Here is a 15,266-nt window from a genome sequence, read left to right as displayed (position 1 = left end):
TGCCAGTCACTTGCGCTCTCAGCCAGTTTCCTCATTCGCAAAATGAGAACGATGACAGTTCCCACCTCCTCGGGTTGATGAGGCCATGCATGACGTGCATGTGCAGACCTCTCTAGGATCCACCTATGCTTGTTGCGGGCTGTCAGGACGAACCCTCACGTGGTCACAGCAAGGGGGGAGGTGGACCCCTCCCCCAGTGCCTGTGACAGCCCGAGGGAAGCGGGGAGGCCACGGGCGGTCGGGCCGTGATCCGCCAGCTAGGAGGGACGGTCCTTCCTTCGGAGGAGATTCCAGCCTCAGCTCTGGTGGTCCACGGCCTCGGGGCTCGGATCAGGGTCAGTCCCACAGAGGCTGCCTGGGGCCAGCCAGGAGAGAAGGGGCCGAGAGTTTCCTCATCTGTCAAAAGGGGGCGATAACGAGAATGTTCAGAAAGCTTATCAGATCCGGAGGGGCCGGCCCGCGCGTCCTCTTACCTCCTCCCACCAAGCCGGCTGGAGTGCGAGGACTACAGCTCCCAGCACCACTTTCGCGACCCCGCCGCGGTTGCCATAGAAACGGGGCCCGCAGACCTGGGATAGGAAATCGGCTTCGCGCCATTTGCATCATTTCCACTTCCGCCCTCTCTGCGAACTCGGCGTTAGGCCCGCCTCTGCTCTGCTCCGTGCGCGGTTTCTGCCGGGGTCAGGGCCGAACCCCGCGTCTCGGGCCGGGGTGAGTGGCGGCCGGGCCCCAGGAGGGCCTGGGCCGGGGTCCTGGACCGGGAGAAAGCTCATTGGGCGCGGGTCCTGGTTTCGGAGCCTGGAGGCCGGTCCCGAGGGGAGGGGCTGCAGCGCCCAGCACGAGCCGAGCATGCGCAGTCCGCCTCGGCGCCCCTGGTGGCCCCGCCTCCTCCCGCGAGCGGGTGCACTCATTGGTTTTTCCGGGAGGGGCGCGGTCTGCGAGCCAATCAGGGGCGGTGCTGTTCCCCCAGCATCTCTGGGCGGGAGGACGCCATAGGACCTTAGACAGCGGCCACATCCCGGCCCCGGACCCCCCCTCCCGCCCTTCCCATCATTCGCATCCTTGTCCTGTAGGACCGGGGAGCAAGAGGCACCCCCACCCCCGCGGTACGCCCCCCAGACCGTACACCCCCAGGCTGTACCCCTCCCCATGCCGTGCCACCCCCCCAGGCCACCCCCCCCTCCGCCTCCTGCGGTCTGGCCACGCCCCTTCGCCCCCTTCTCAGTCCCGCCCCCCCCCCCCGGGGCACACGGGGGGGGGGGGGGGGGGGCTGAAATCTGGAGCTCAAACCTTTAAGTATGGCCGCAGACCCCGGGGCAGTGAGTGGGCCAGTCACGCCAGCCCCAGGAGGCCCCGGGCTGGGGGGTCTCACGCCCACGTTTTCTTTCTTAGCTCTTCCTTTGGACCCGAGGCCGGAGCTCGCCGGACACAGGAGGGGATGGCCCCTGTGCCCCTGACCGCCCCACCCCCCCAGGTGAGTCCGCACCGCTCTCGAACTCAAGACCCGAGGCTGCCGTTGGGGTCTCTGCCCGCCTCACAGCCAGCCTCCCCTCCTCGGGGTCCCTTGTGCATCTGGGCCGGGCCTGGGCCAGGGGCCGGAAGGTCATCAGGGGCAGCCTGCCCGCTGGGGCCACCCAGCCCCGAATGTGGTTCCCAAATGATTCAGCACCACGACCAGCATTAAAGGGGCGGGGCGTTAATACAGAGCACAGGGAGTACAGGGCAGGGGCTCCACCTCCACCTTGGTGCCCCCGGCCTGGTCCCCCGCCCCCCATCTGAAGATGTCAGGCACCTTCTACTGGAGCCAAGGCTGGGGGACAGGGCTGAGGGCCCAGGACTGGCAGCGACCTCCCTAAGCCAGGGGCCCAGCCCTTGGCCCAGACGCTGGAGCATCCCCATAGCGGGAGGTTCCCAGGTGTGAGGGATGGTTTACCTGCGTTTGTGAAGCACCTGCCCCAGATACAAAGAAGGGCAGGAGTCAGGCCCCTGCCCTCCCGGGGCTCACAGTAATGGGGGAGACACTGGGCAGAGAGCCATGTCTGGGTGGGCTGTAAACAAGATGAACCGGCCTTATCAACAGAGAGAAGGCCCCAGGGTTACGGGGTGGCTCCCCACTTCCTGGAGAAGGCTTTCAGCTGAGATTTCTGGGAAGCCGGGCTTAGGCACAGCCAGAGAGAAAGCTGGCAGTGGGGAGGTGGAGTGTCTTGTTTGAGGAAGGGGAGCAGGGCATTAGAAGAATAGAGAGGCCTGGGTGGGTTATTGAGTGGGGGGTGACCACTGGTGGCTGGATGGAGGATGCAGGCAGACCTCCCCACCCCGTGCAGTTATTGAGGTGAGGAGGGTCTGCTGGGGGGGGGGGGCAGGGTCAGAGGAGAGAAAGGGAGAAGGGGCAGGACCTGACCACTGACTGGATAGAAGTGTTGCTTCCGGGATGAGGTGAGGAATTGAAGGTGACGCCTGAGGTGTGGCTGGGGCCGAGCCTGGCCTTGCTGGAGGTGGGAGGATAGACCAGGAAGGGCTGGTGGCTGCAGGGGGGGCCACCTGGGGGTCAGGGGCAGTGGAGTATGTTCATCCTTCAGGTGGGTGACCATTGTGCCCGGGGCTCCCTCCAGAACCCCACGTGCCCTCCTCTGCTGACTTCCATCCCCCAGCTCCCTTCCCATCTCCAGGCCTTCCTCAGAATAGCCTGTAAGCACTTAGCCATGCACACCGTGACACCCCTCCCCCCATCTTGAGGCCCCACAGCAGAGTTCATGGCCCCGAGTGCCCACTCGGGGGTTTGGGCTCCTTCCAGCCTCCCCACCTCCATCTCCCTCCTGAGAGAAGGTGCCTGTCCTGCCTCTTCCTCAAGGGCCTAACCATCAGACCACTTGGTGTTGGGGAAGGACCTATGTGAGGAGGGAGTCTGGGGACCCCCCCCCCCAAAGCAGCAGCTCTTGGCCAGAGGCTTCGAGGGAGAGTTTGAGGCTGGATTTCCATCCCCGCGTCTCAGGTGCTCTGCTTCCCTTTCTGATGCCTTGGGCTCCCTGGACGTCACTAAAACGTGGCCAAACCGCCTGGGTCCACATCGCCCAGATGGGTGAGGAGCGCAGAGGAAGGGGGGGCAGTGACCTCAGCCATTGCCGGGAAAGGCTCGGGACCTGCTAAGGCCTGTCGTGCTCCAGGGGGGAAGGCGGTTTTTAAAGATATTTCAGAATTTCAACATTCCAAGCCAAATTCCTCGTGTTAACAAGACGCAACGATACTGATTATTAATGGGCAATAGCAACAGTTTGGGAAAAGGAACAGGGGAGGGGGTGAAGGGAACGAACACTTACTCAGTGTCTGATATGTACCTGTGCTTAGCACTTCACACATATAATCTCACTGATTGCTCCCCAAAGCCCTGGGAACCCCTATTTTATTTTGCAGCTGGGAAACCTGAGGCAGGCAGGTTGGGTGACATGCCCAGCATCACGCAGGCCAGAGTAGAACTCCCGTCTCCCCGGTTCTAGGCCCCAGCTGCTGCAGAGGGTTGGGCTCCAGAGCTGTCGTTCAGTCGAGGATGTCTCTTACCATTACCTGTCGGTAGCTTCCCTCAGAGAGGGTCTTAGAGAGTTGTTCCGAGCGCTGCCTAGGCCACAGGGGCTGTGGTTGTCTGAAGTGGGACCGGAACCCAGGTCTTCTTGACTCTGCTGCCTCTAAGAAGTGAGGATTCGGAGAGAGCCTGGTGGCTGATGCCAGGTGTGTCTCTCGGGCTGCCAGGGGACATAGCCTGTGTCCATTGTGCTCGGTGGGGCAGATGCTTGAGAGCTGTGGGTCTGAGGGCCAGCTCCAACGCACTCTAGCACTTTGCCTTTCCCAGATTCCGTTTTCCAGGCAGCAAAATGGGCACGATGGTGAGTGCCTGCACACCCCCCCCCCACCCCCCGTATCTCAGGGTCGTTGTGTGGCCAGAGAGGGAAAGAATTGTAGTTGTTTTGTTGCGTGGTTCAGCACCTGCTGCATAGAGGTGAGGGAGGGTGCGTGGATGAGCACATCTATCCTTGGTGTTTCAGGAGTCGGTGACATTCCGGGACGTGGCTGTGGACTTCACCCCGGAGGAGTGGGGGCAGCTGGGCCCTGCCCAGAGGGCGCTGTACCGGGAGGTGATGCTGGAGAACTACCGGAACCTGGTGTGCCTGGGTGAGGCCCCTGGCTCAGGGTGGGCGGGGACTTTGCTCCTGTCTCCAGGAGGGCTGCTCGTGTCTCGGGGGCTCCCCTGGATACCGGACCCTCGGCTGTGGCTCAGTTGTGAAGGCTGGGCCTCCCCTGCTCTCTGCTCTGTTGTTGGGCGAGGAATAGGTCAAGAGAACATGTTTTCTTTTTGTGTCAGAACCTTCCCAGGGACCGCCCCCCTTCCTTGCACCCAGTGGAGGGCTTATGTCAGAAGACCTTTGTTTTGTCTCCTGGTCCTGCCTCTGTGTCCCTGTTCCCAGAAGAGACGGGGCGAGGATTGAATCAGGCCTGGTTCTCCGTCCCCAACCTTTTCTCGTTTCCATGGGCAGGACTCACGGTTTCCAAGCCAGCTGTAATCTCCCAGCTGGAGCGAGGGGAGGCCCCGTGGAGGCCGGAGGGAGGCGGCCCCGCAGTTGGCTGTGCAGGTGAGTGTGCTTCCCCTATGGTCGCCTCTCTCTTGGTCGGCACGTCAGTTTGCTGACCCCTCTTCCAGATTCAAAGAGGGAAGAGCCCTGAGGGACGGACCTTGTTCACAGCATTCTTCTTCCCTGACCCTTCCTCCTCTTTTTCAGCATTCCGTCCCAGTGATGGCAGAACTGTCCTGTGTGCCTATCTGCTCCCCTTGTTGTGTGGCCCAGGCTTCAGGCCTCCCGCCCGCCTTGGTTTTCCTAAGAAATGACAGCACTGAAGATGGGCTGTTCAGCTGTAACCTCCCCTGACACTGGGCCCCTGGGTTGTTCTACCTTTGATGTTGTAAGCAACGCTGCCGCTCAGACTTACGTAGGGAGAGGCCATTGCTGCCTTTCCCCGGTGCCCCTCGTCCTTGTCATGGGGTCCCTGGGTCCTGGGGTGCCATCTGCTTGGCTGCTCACGGATGGATATTGAAATGGCTTTCCCCAAAAGAATTTGGCAGTTCTCAGCGGCTCCAGCTCTGTGCCTGCCTCTCCCGCCTCCTCAAGTACTTTTGTTTGTCCTTCCTAAACTCTCTCTCCCTGTCCAGGGTGACCTGCTTCATGGGAGGCCTGAACTGAAGGTGGGAAGGGTGTGTCTGAGCTGCTTTCATGTGTGTTTTTCTAGTTCCCAGCAAAGAGACAAATTGGTGCAAGCCCTGGCTATGTCATCAGAGGGGCCAGGATTCTAGCCCTGCCTCTGGCAGGCAGAGAGTAGCTGGGGGCTTATCTTGTACTTTCTAACTGTCCAAGACCCATCATTGAATAGAAAGGGAACTGAGTCACAAGATGAAGTCACTGTGTTTCTGTCAATGTGCACAGTTAACCACTTGCTGTCCTAATCCTATCGATTCCCTCAATTTCGCCCCTTTGGACTTCTGGGGGGATGGGCAGCCAAGTCTGGAAGGATTTTCCCAAACTCATAATCGGAATTGCCCAAGTCAGGTTTCAGACTGAACTACTCAGAGGACTCACAATGGGCCAGTTTGGAGAGGGGAGATTGCCTGTCACCAAGAAAACTTGAACATAAACACAATGAAACAAAATACCAAAGCAATGCAGTAATGATCATCAATATGAACTCCCCTCAGGTCTCCTTTTATCCTAGTAATGCACTCCCAATGTCCAGTTAATCAGCACATTTGGAATCCCAGATGTGCCGTGCAATTGTCTGGTCCCTAGATAGCTTCTTTTGGGGATTCTGGAATAGTCCTCATTCTTAGGACAGCTATGAAGGGGGCTCTGCTTCTCTGGTTCCAAATCAGTTTTAGAGGTTCCTAGATTAAAATCTTTTAGTAACAAGACAGTCCAATTTAAACAGTCTCTTAAATTTGGTTCTCCAAATCTGAAGCTTCAGAGAATTTCAATTTTTATATACTACAATTTTTATATGCTACTTTTAACTTTTATATACTACTGTTTTTATATTTACCTAAACTTTGTATCTGAATAAAGAAGCTTCAAAAATTCACGAGGGTCTAAATTTTAAAATGAACTAATATCTTAAAAGTGGGGAAATAATTTCATTTTCTTTACAATTATCAGTACAGTTTTATATGTAAACTCCTGAATCCAATTCTGAGAACTTGTTACTAAAACCTAATCAAAGCCTGAATTTCCATGCTAGATATATTTGGAAGCCAGTCATATACATATGGATATAGGGTTTTTTTTAGAGAAAATAGTCTAATCCTGTTGCTTTTTCAATATTTACAATTCCATTTAATTAGGAAACTTTTACATTATGTCTTTGTCTTATTACTTTGTCAAATCCTTCAGTTAAGAGAATATCATCAGGGGCGGCTAGGTGGCGCAGTGGATAGAACACCTGAGTTCAAATCCGGCCTCAGACACTTAACACTTACTAGCTGTGTGACCCTGGGCAAGTCACTTAACCCCAATTGCCTCACTTAAAAAGAAAACAAAAAACAAAAAAACCCAAAAAAACAAAAAAAAGAGAATATCATCCCTGTGTCATAATTTGACCACAAATATAGATTAAAATTGTAAGATTTGTCATACTTGCGTCCTATTATAGTAACTCACAGATGTTCCAGTATCATTCCATTAATAGTTAGTATTGTACTTTTAAAACTTCTACTGCTCACCTGCTCTGATTAAAGAAATTTGGCAAGAAAGGAAATGGAGGGACATAGTTATAACAATATCACAACAGGGAGAAAACTCTTTTAGCTCTGTTTAATTCCAGGCATGAGTCATATCTGACAGCTAATCATGTAGTCACAGGGTATCAAAAGCAAACCACAGGATTAACCTGGATTTCCAGGTGGGGAAATTTCCCATTCAGAAAGGAACTAGCACAAAGAGGAAACTGAATGCCAAGGTTGTCCCTAAAACTTTTTCCAGGGAAGGACATTCATCTGCCACAATTCTCAGACTGTAACACATGCCATTTTTTACAACTGGCTTCATAACTAACCCTATAAACAATAGTAAATTATAGTCCCCAAAGTTTTTACCTCAGATAGCAACATTTTGTTAATCACAGCTTAAAGCTTAAATATTATTAATTTTCTCAAGTTTCCCTAACTATTAACATTTCATTTATCTTTTATTTACAAATTAAAACTAACCACATTCTGGGATTTCAGATATTGCAAATTCCTGATAGTTGATTCATATTGATGTATTGAAGTTACAGCTTTAAACCACCTTGTACATTTTCATAATTTTCATAAGTGATAGCCACAAATTTTCAAATTAAAACCCACTATTATAGTAAACTTATCTGTTTTAAAATAGTCTATCCCATTAAATATTTCTATTTTCAGATATTTACTTTTAATCACATTCTTTAAACAGCTCAATTCATAATCCAGTAGCCTCCAGATAAAAAAAATTATCTCACAGCATTTCTGATAGAATGGTCTCTCAAATTTCACAATATAAGAGAATTTAGAAACACACAATTCCATGTATTTAAAACACGAAACAAAACTTATACTAGTCAGATGACATCAATCCAGATGAATGCATTTCCAAATTAATTCCATATAAAAACCATTGATCTTATTACCTTTGGTATTTTATATTAATAACATCTAAAACCACTTAAGAGTTATCAAGTATGAAGTATTTACATTCATTAAAGAAATAATATCAGAACAATAATCAACATATAGTGCTTACCATATACCAGGCATTGTGCTGAGCACTTTCTAATACCCTGGGAAATGGGGACGATTATTATTTTGCTTTTTACAAGTTAGGTAACTGAGGCAAAGAGAGATAAGATAATTTAAGATCACACAGCTGATCAGTTTCTGAGACAGGAATGTAACAGGTTTTCCTGAATTTTTACAGTATTTTTTTTCAAGCACCTTTATTTGGCAACCTGATCTGAGAAGAGGGGGGTTAACAGGGTCATGGGGCAAAGATCTCTGATCTGGGGATGGAGGGGCTCATTAGAGTCTCTGATTTAAACAATAGTTTCACATCTCATGTTCAAGGAAGGGTTAAGTCCAAGTAAATTTAAACTGCAAACTGCAGGGGTTCCCCACCCCCCCTTCATTCTGGGATTGCTTTCAAACTAGCTGCCTTCTTTCATTACACTAAAACAATAGTTCCATCAGTCTACAGGGGGAAAAATGATCTGTTAGTCTTAAAACTTTTACAGAAATAAGTTCTTATTTTTCCTTAAAACAAATTCTACAGAGTGGTACCTCCGAACTCACTAAGAGATTTCAGCTAAGTGAAAATGATTAATCTCTAAACTCCTTAGTGATTAATCTCCAAACCTTCTGAAATCTACTAATTTTTTTTAGCAGTTCTATAAACTTCAGTTATCTGACTTCATATGTATTTTCAACATGGCCATGGCTGAAATGACAGAAAAAAAATCTTGCAGTTTTTTTTTTCTTTTTAACTTAATCTCCCCCTGAAAGACTAAAGTGGGAGTTAGTTTTGCTTACTGGGACAACTGCTTCAAATAGGAAACCTCATTTATCTTTTCCAGCATACTAAACTTTTTAGTCTCCAGCCTTTTAGTAGTTTTTCTGACTGGTTGCATTTTCCATTTAAAAATCTTTCAAAATAACAATCCACAAACACTAAACTAAACAAGAAGACAGGGATTTTTTTTCTGGAAAAACAAAATAACAATAAGACAAACACATACTTCTCAGCCTTAATTTTTTTTTTAATTTGTAGTAATGAAATTAGAACTCCTGAAGATTTATGTTAGACGTCACATCATTCAATTGTGTGCTGTTTAGTCATTTCCATAATCACTGGGAGAACCCTTGGTCCCATGCTACCAAAAATCTATCCAAGGGGAAACCCACAGGTATCTTAGTAGTGGTAGAGTCCGTCTTCCTTTACAACCCCTGGGGGGAAACATAAAAAAACGGAAACCACCCCAGTCCCTGACATAGATACTCTAACCCTAACCCACCACAATCCCTGGGGCAAAAAGTGAACTTGTAACTTTTCAATAAGAATTTTTTTTCTAAAAATAAGGAAAGCAAAACGCTTGCATTGCATTCATTCTTTATCTTGACCTGCAAGTGGCTTTTCTGTTGTTTCCACCCATTGTCTTTTTTTCTTTTTTTTTGCAGGGCAATGGGGGTTAAGTGACTTGCCCAGGGTCACACAGCTAGTGTCAAGTGTCTGAGGCCAGATTTGAACTCAGGTCCTCCTGAATCCAGGGCCAGTGCTCTATCTACTGCACCACCTAGCTGCCCCGCCCCCATTGTCTTTTATAACCATGGAAGAAGCAGATTCAGTGCATTGCCATTGGCTCTTTGGGACAGTCACTACATCAATCTGGTTTTCAGTATTATCATTTGTAACATGTAGTAACTGATGTACAACCCCCAATAACAAGGTATACACTGTACTTGTGGTTAATAAAATGTGACATCACATTTTAAGGTATGTAAAACACTGTCTTATAACCACTTTTATAAGGTATAAGGTTTCCTTTTCATTACTTCTTTTTTTGTGTGTGAGGCAATAGGGGTTAAATGACTTGCCCAGGGTCACACAGCTAGTGAGTGTCAAGTGTCTGAGGCCGGATTTGAACTCAGGTCCTTCTGAATCCAGGGTTGGTGCCTTATCCACTGCACCACCTATCTGCCCCCCCCCAATATTTCTTTAAAATATCTTTTTCTCGATGGTATATGCAAAACATCTAAAGAAACAGCAGAGTAACATGGAAATATGCTCTGATATAGCAAATTGCTTGCTTTCTTAAGGAGGGGGATGGGAGGGAAAGAGAATTTGGAACTCAAAATTGAAAAAAAACGGTTAAAATTTGTTTTTACATGTAATTAAAAAAATAAAACAGCAGAGAATAGAGTAGATATTTACAACTCTTATCTCTTTCAGATTGGGGGACAAGACATGAAGTCAAGGAGTCGGCCCCAAAGCTGGTCCTCTGTATGGACGAGTCATCTGGGGAAAGACTCACAAGGAATGGTTCCTGTACTTCCAAGTTGGGAGAAGCCTGGGAATGGGATTCCAGGTTAAATAGGCAACAAAACAATGAGGAAAAATTTGCTAAACGCATGAAGATCAAACCTCCTAATAAGGTGAGAGGCCATGAATATAATAAATATAGCAAAAGCTGTAGTCTAGGACCAGTCCTTTTCCCACAGCAGCGAGTAACCATAGGCAAGAATCTTGATAAGTGTGGTACATATAGGAAGAGCTTCAGACTGTATTCAGACCTAAGAAAATGCAATAGGATCTCCTCAAAGAAAATACTTTCTAAATTTAAAGAATGTGGGAAGTCCTTTAGTTATAATTCAGACCTTATTGAAAATCATCGAATGTCTGCTGGAGAAAAGAAACCTTATATATGTAATGATTGTGGAAAGGTCTTCCGACAGAGCACACATCTTATTCTACATCAAAGGATCCATACTGGAGAGAAACCTTATGAATGTAGTGAATGTGGAAAGGCCTTCCGCTTGAGCACAAGACTTATTGAACATCAAAGAATCCATACAGGAGAGAAACCTTATGAATGTAATGAATGTGGGAAGGCCTTCCCCCAGAGCTCAAAGCTTACCCGTCATCAGAGAATTCATACAGGAGAGAAACCTTATGAGTGTCATGAATGTGGGAAAGCCTTCTGCCAGAGAACAGGACTTACTCAACATCAGAGAATTCACACAGGAGAGAAACCTTATGAATGCCATGAATGTGGGAAGGCCTTTCGCCAGAGAACAGGACTTAGTCGCCATCAGACAATTCATACCGGAGATAAGCCTTACGAATGTAATGAATGTGGGAAGGCCTTCCGCCAGAGAAAAGGACTTACTCAACATCAGACAATTCATACAGGAGAGAAACCTTATAAATGTAATGAATGTGGGAAGGCCTTCCGTGATAGCTCACAGCTCATTCGACATCATCGAATACATACTGGAGAGAAACCTTATGAATGTAATGAATGTGGGAAGGCATTTGCACGAAGCACAGAACTTACTGTACATCAGACAATTCATACTGGAGAGAAACCTTATAAATGTAATGAATGTGGGAAGGCCTTCCGACAGAGTTCACAGCTCACTCAACATCAGACAATTCATACTGGAGAAAAGCCTTATAAATGTAATGAATGTGGGAAGGCCTTTCGCCTGAGCACAGGTCTTATGGAGCATCAGAGACTTCATACTGGAGATAAACCTTACGAATGTGGTGAATGTGGGAAGGCCTTCCGCCATAGCTCACAACTTACTAGACATCAGATGATACATACAGGAAAGAAACCTTATGAATGCAATGAATGTGGAAAATCCTTTCCCCAGAGCTCACAGCTTACCCAACATCAGATAATTCATGCTGGAGGGAAGCCTTACAAGTGTAATGAATGTGGAAAGGTCTTCTGCCAAAGCTCACAACTGACTCAACATCAGATAATTCATACTGGGGAGAAACCTTATGAATGTAATAAATGTGGAAAGGCCTTCCCCCAGAGCTCACAGCTGACTCGCCATAAGAGAATACATACTGGGGAGAAACCTTATGAATGTAGTGAATGTGGGAAAGCCTTCCGCTTGGGGACGCAGCTTGCAGTGCATCAGACAATTCACACTGGAGAGAAACCTTATAAATGTAATGAATGTGGAAAGGCCTTCCGTCTGAGCAAAGGACTTATGGAACATCAGAGACTTCATACTGGAGATAAACCTTATGAATGTAATGAATGTGGCAAGGCCTTCCGCCATAGATCACACCTTACTCGACACCAGTTGATTCATACTGGAAAAAAATCTTATGAATGCAATGAATGTGGAAAGTCCTTCCCTCAGAGCTCACAGCTTACTCAACATCAGACAATTCATACTGGGGAGAGACCTTATGAATGTGGGAAAGTCTTTAGATGGAGCACAGGACTTAGTGGCCATCCAGGTATTCATGTAGGAGAGAAGCCTTATGAACTCGAGGAGCCCTTTCAGCGTAGTTCACATCTTACTCAACAGTGGAGAATTGAAACTGGGGAGAAACTTTATGAATGTAATGATTGAGGAAGGCTTGTCTCCAAAGTAAATACCTTACTCAGTATCAGTGCATACAGGAGAAAAGAGCCTGATAAATGAAGAAAGATCTTCAACCACAGTGCAGTCACCAACCATCAGGTTAATTCTTACTGGAGAAATGCTTATGAATAGAATGAATGTGAAAAGGATTTCAGCCAGAGCTACAATCCTTACTAAACGGTAGAGAATTCAAACTAAAGAAAAACCCTGTAGATCAGAGGTTCTTCACTCTTCGTGTCCTGGACCACTTTGGCAGTCTACTGAGATCTATGGACTCCTTCTTAGAACTATGCTTTTAAATGCATAAAATATGTGGTACTACAAAAGAAATTAATTACATTGGAATACATTATGAAAATGTTTTTTAAAAAGTTCATGGACCTCAGGTTAAGAATCCTTTGCTATAAATGAAGCAGATACATATTAATTCCCTTTAGTGGTTGTTTCAAGCTATTTTTTTCTTGAGACCCCAGGCACTTCCCTTCCTGATCCCCGTAGATGGCTTGAGTCTGAGAAAATATAATCTAAGCAATTTTTGTCAATCTGAGGCCTAATACCCCAAGCCACTTCCTCTTTCCATCTTTTCTATAAACCTTTTAGCTCCTGGTATAAATAGTGCCTGGGGCTCTGCAGAGAGTATTCCAGTGTTGTTTTCCTGCAGTCCCTTCTCCCCCAAGCTAATGGGGTTCCCTGTTGTCCCCATCTACAGTCACTACATCACAGGGGTTTCCCAACTCCATCCCTTCCCCCCCCTCCCCAAACCTGATCAAAGCTTCCCATGTGTTACACTTCTATAGTAGCAACTCCAGTTCACACCAAGTCAAGTTTTTGACTGCTAACCTTTCTATCACTCCCATTCCTTTTGGGGGGAATATACTTTAAAAATGTTATCAAAATAAAAAAATAACTTCAAAACTTTTCAAGGCAGTATTATTTGTAGTAAAATTAATGTAAGAAAATGAAATGGCTAATGATAAGGGATAAGTTATAAATAATTCCATCAAATTCAATTAATTTAATGGAATATTAGAATATGATTGAGAGAAACAAGTTTGAAGAATATGACAAAAATCTGGAAAGATCTTTGGAATTAAGCAAAGGAAAACTCAGAAGCCAGTGGTCAGAGGAGCCATTATAATGTGACTACAGCTGTATAAAAGAAAAAAGTGAATGGGAATGAAAGAAGAGTCTTGAGAGAGACTTGAAGGGGAATAATTAAAAGATTGGCATTTCATGCTTTGAAATTCATTTATTTAAGTATTAGTAGTTGTAAAGCCAGCTTAGTTGTACTAATGTTTGTACTAAGTTCATAAGTCATCCTTTTAAACAAAGAAAATGGTGGCATTCTAATCGTAATTCACTCCCAACATCTCTACTGTTAAAATTCTCCATAGCAGCATCCATTCACCTCTTACTATCTTTCACAGAAAAAGTTTCTCAACTTCTTGCTTAAAACTAATTTCTCTCACTTTCAGTTCCATCTTCTACTGCCTACTTCAAGACATCACTTTAATAATCTTATCCTTTCCCTCCTATCCTGCAAACCTTACTTCTCAGCTGCTTACCCAAATGCCCTGGTCTTTGTAGTACTTTAAAAAAAACATTCTATCCCATTTAGTTAGCTCCTCTTTGTTCTAGTTTTCTCTTCATTGCCAAACTTAATAAAGAACAATGTTTACACCTGTTTCCAGCAAACTGCCATCCACCAGCTCCTCAGTGCTTTACAGTTAGATTTCTTCCTCAACTGTAATTGATCTCTGAAAAATCATTAGTGACCTTTGAAATATAATGACCCTCATTTCAATCCTCATTCTCCTTTTTATCTTATTTGACACTAATAACTAACCCTTCACAGAATCCCAGACTTTCTGAGTTGTAATGGACTTCAGTGGCTTTTTTTTTTTTTTTGGTGAGGCAATTGGGGTTAAGTGACTTGCCCAGGGTCACACAGCTAGTAAGTGTTAAGTGTCTGAGGCTGGATTTGAACTCAGGTACTCCTGACTCCAGGGCCGGTGCTCTATCCACTGTGCCACCTAGCTGCCCCATCAGTGCCTTTTTAATCCAACCAGTTGGCCAAAAGAGAATCCTCTAAAATGGTGTCAAACTCAAATAGAAACAAGGGCCTCTAAAACATAAAGATCCCTGTAGGCAACATATAGACTTAGAAAGCCACATATTGGGGGCAGCTAGGTGGCACAGTGGATAAAGCACCAGCTCTGGATTCAGGAGGACCCTAGGCAAGTCACTTAACCCGAATTGCCCCACAAAAAAAAGAAAGCCACATGTTAATATTATCTGTTTTATTGTATTTTTATTTTTTGTGTTGTTTCCCAATTACATTTTAAACAGATCTGGGACACACTTAAAAGTGTTGTGAACCATGTGCTTGACATCTCTATAGCATACCCAAGAAATGGTCATAAAGCCTCTACATGTTAAGCAGTTGGCTTAGTAATTTCCGTCCTAAACTGGGATGCTCTGATCCAAACACAGTCCTCTAGGGGTGGTCTGACCCAACAGCTTGGTGTCAGAACTTCATGTGGGCTGCTAGGAAAGCTAGGATTTCCATGCTAGAAGGAATCTGTTCTCAATCTTTCTCTCTCTTCACTATCTTATAATGTATCTTTTAATAAACCCTTAAAAGCCTAAACTCTTGCTGAATTTATCAGTGATTTTAGCCAGTTTCCCCCAAAAACTGGGGGGGAGGGCAGATTAGAACCCACATTAGATTTTAAACAACACACCTGTGTTTCTGTGTTCTAAACATTTTCTTTTAAAATTAGATGCTTGATGAGCTCCCTGTGAATTCTTTTTTGGGGGGGAGGCAGGGCAATGAGGGTTAAGTGACTTGCCCAGGGTCCCACAGCTAGTCAAGTGTCTGAGGCCGGATTTGAACTCAGGTCCTCCTGAATTCAGGGCTGGTGCTTTATCCACTGAGCCACCTAGCTGCCCTCCTATATCATTCTTTTTAAACAACTCTCCCTTTTCTTTATTGGAATTGTTTCCTTCTATTTTCAGATTTTCATTTTTGATTGCTTCCCATCTTTCCTGAGCTCTCTTCCCTTGCAGTACTTTAGGAGATGGGATTTTTACATGGTTTTTCTCTGAAATC

At 46.4% G+C, this 15,266-nt stretch overlaps 1 protein-coding gene across 2 annotated transcripts; it reads left to right on the top strand.

Moving 5' to 3' along the window:
* The first annotated feature begins 619 nt into the window (after window positions 1-619).
* LOC122746395 (zinc finger protein 420-like) lies at window positions 620-14,778 on the top strand. 2 transcript variants are annotated; one of them, XM_043991966.1, is made up of 5 exons: window positions 620-711; window positions 1,393-1,474; window positions 4,038-4,164; window positions 4,527-4,622; window positions 9,996-14,778. In XM_043991966.1, exons 2-5 carry the CDS (start codon window positions 1,439-1,441, stop codon window positions 12,140-12,142), a joined length of 2,406 nt encoding a protein of 801 aa, XP_043847901.1. In that variant the 5' UTR covers window positions 620-711; window positions 1,393-1,438; the 3' UTR covers window positions 12,143-14,778. The 2 variants fall into 2 exon arrangements, with proteins under 2 accessions (XP_043847901.1, XP_043847902.1); XM_043991967.1 differs by lacking the exons at window positions 620-711; window positions 1,393-1,474 and adding an exon at window positions 3,746-3,878.
* The last annotated feature ends 488 nt before the right edge of the window (window positions 14,779-15,266 follow it).

This window comes from Dromiciops gliroides, chromosome 3, assembly GCF_019393635.1.
Source record: "Dromiciops gliroides isolate mDroGli1 chromosome 3, mDroGli1.pri, whole genome shotgun sequence".
Lineage (NCBI taxonomy): Eukaryota > Metazoa > Chordata > Mammalia > Microbiotheria > Microbiotheriidae > Dromiciops > Dromiciops gliroides.
This window is presented reverse-complemented; position numbering and strand designations above follow the sequence as displayed.

Coding starts and splice junctions, on each gene's coding strand:
- LOC122746395 (XM_043991966.1), top strand. CDS start 1,439: ATGGCCCCTGTGCCCCTGACCGCCCCACCCCCCCAG. Junction 1,475..4,037: donor TGACCGCCCCACCCCCCCAG/GTGAGTCCGCAC, acceptor TTGGTGTTTCAG/GAGTCGGTGACATTCCGGGA. Junction 4,623..9,995: donor CCCCGCAGTTGGCTGTGCAG/GTGAGTGTGCTT, acceptor TATCTCTTTCAG/ATTGGGGGACAAGACATGAA.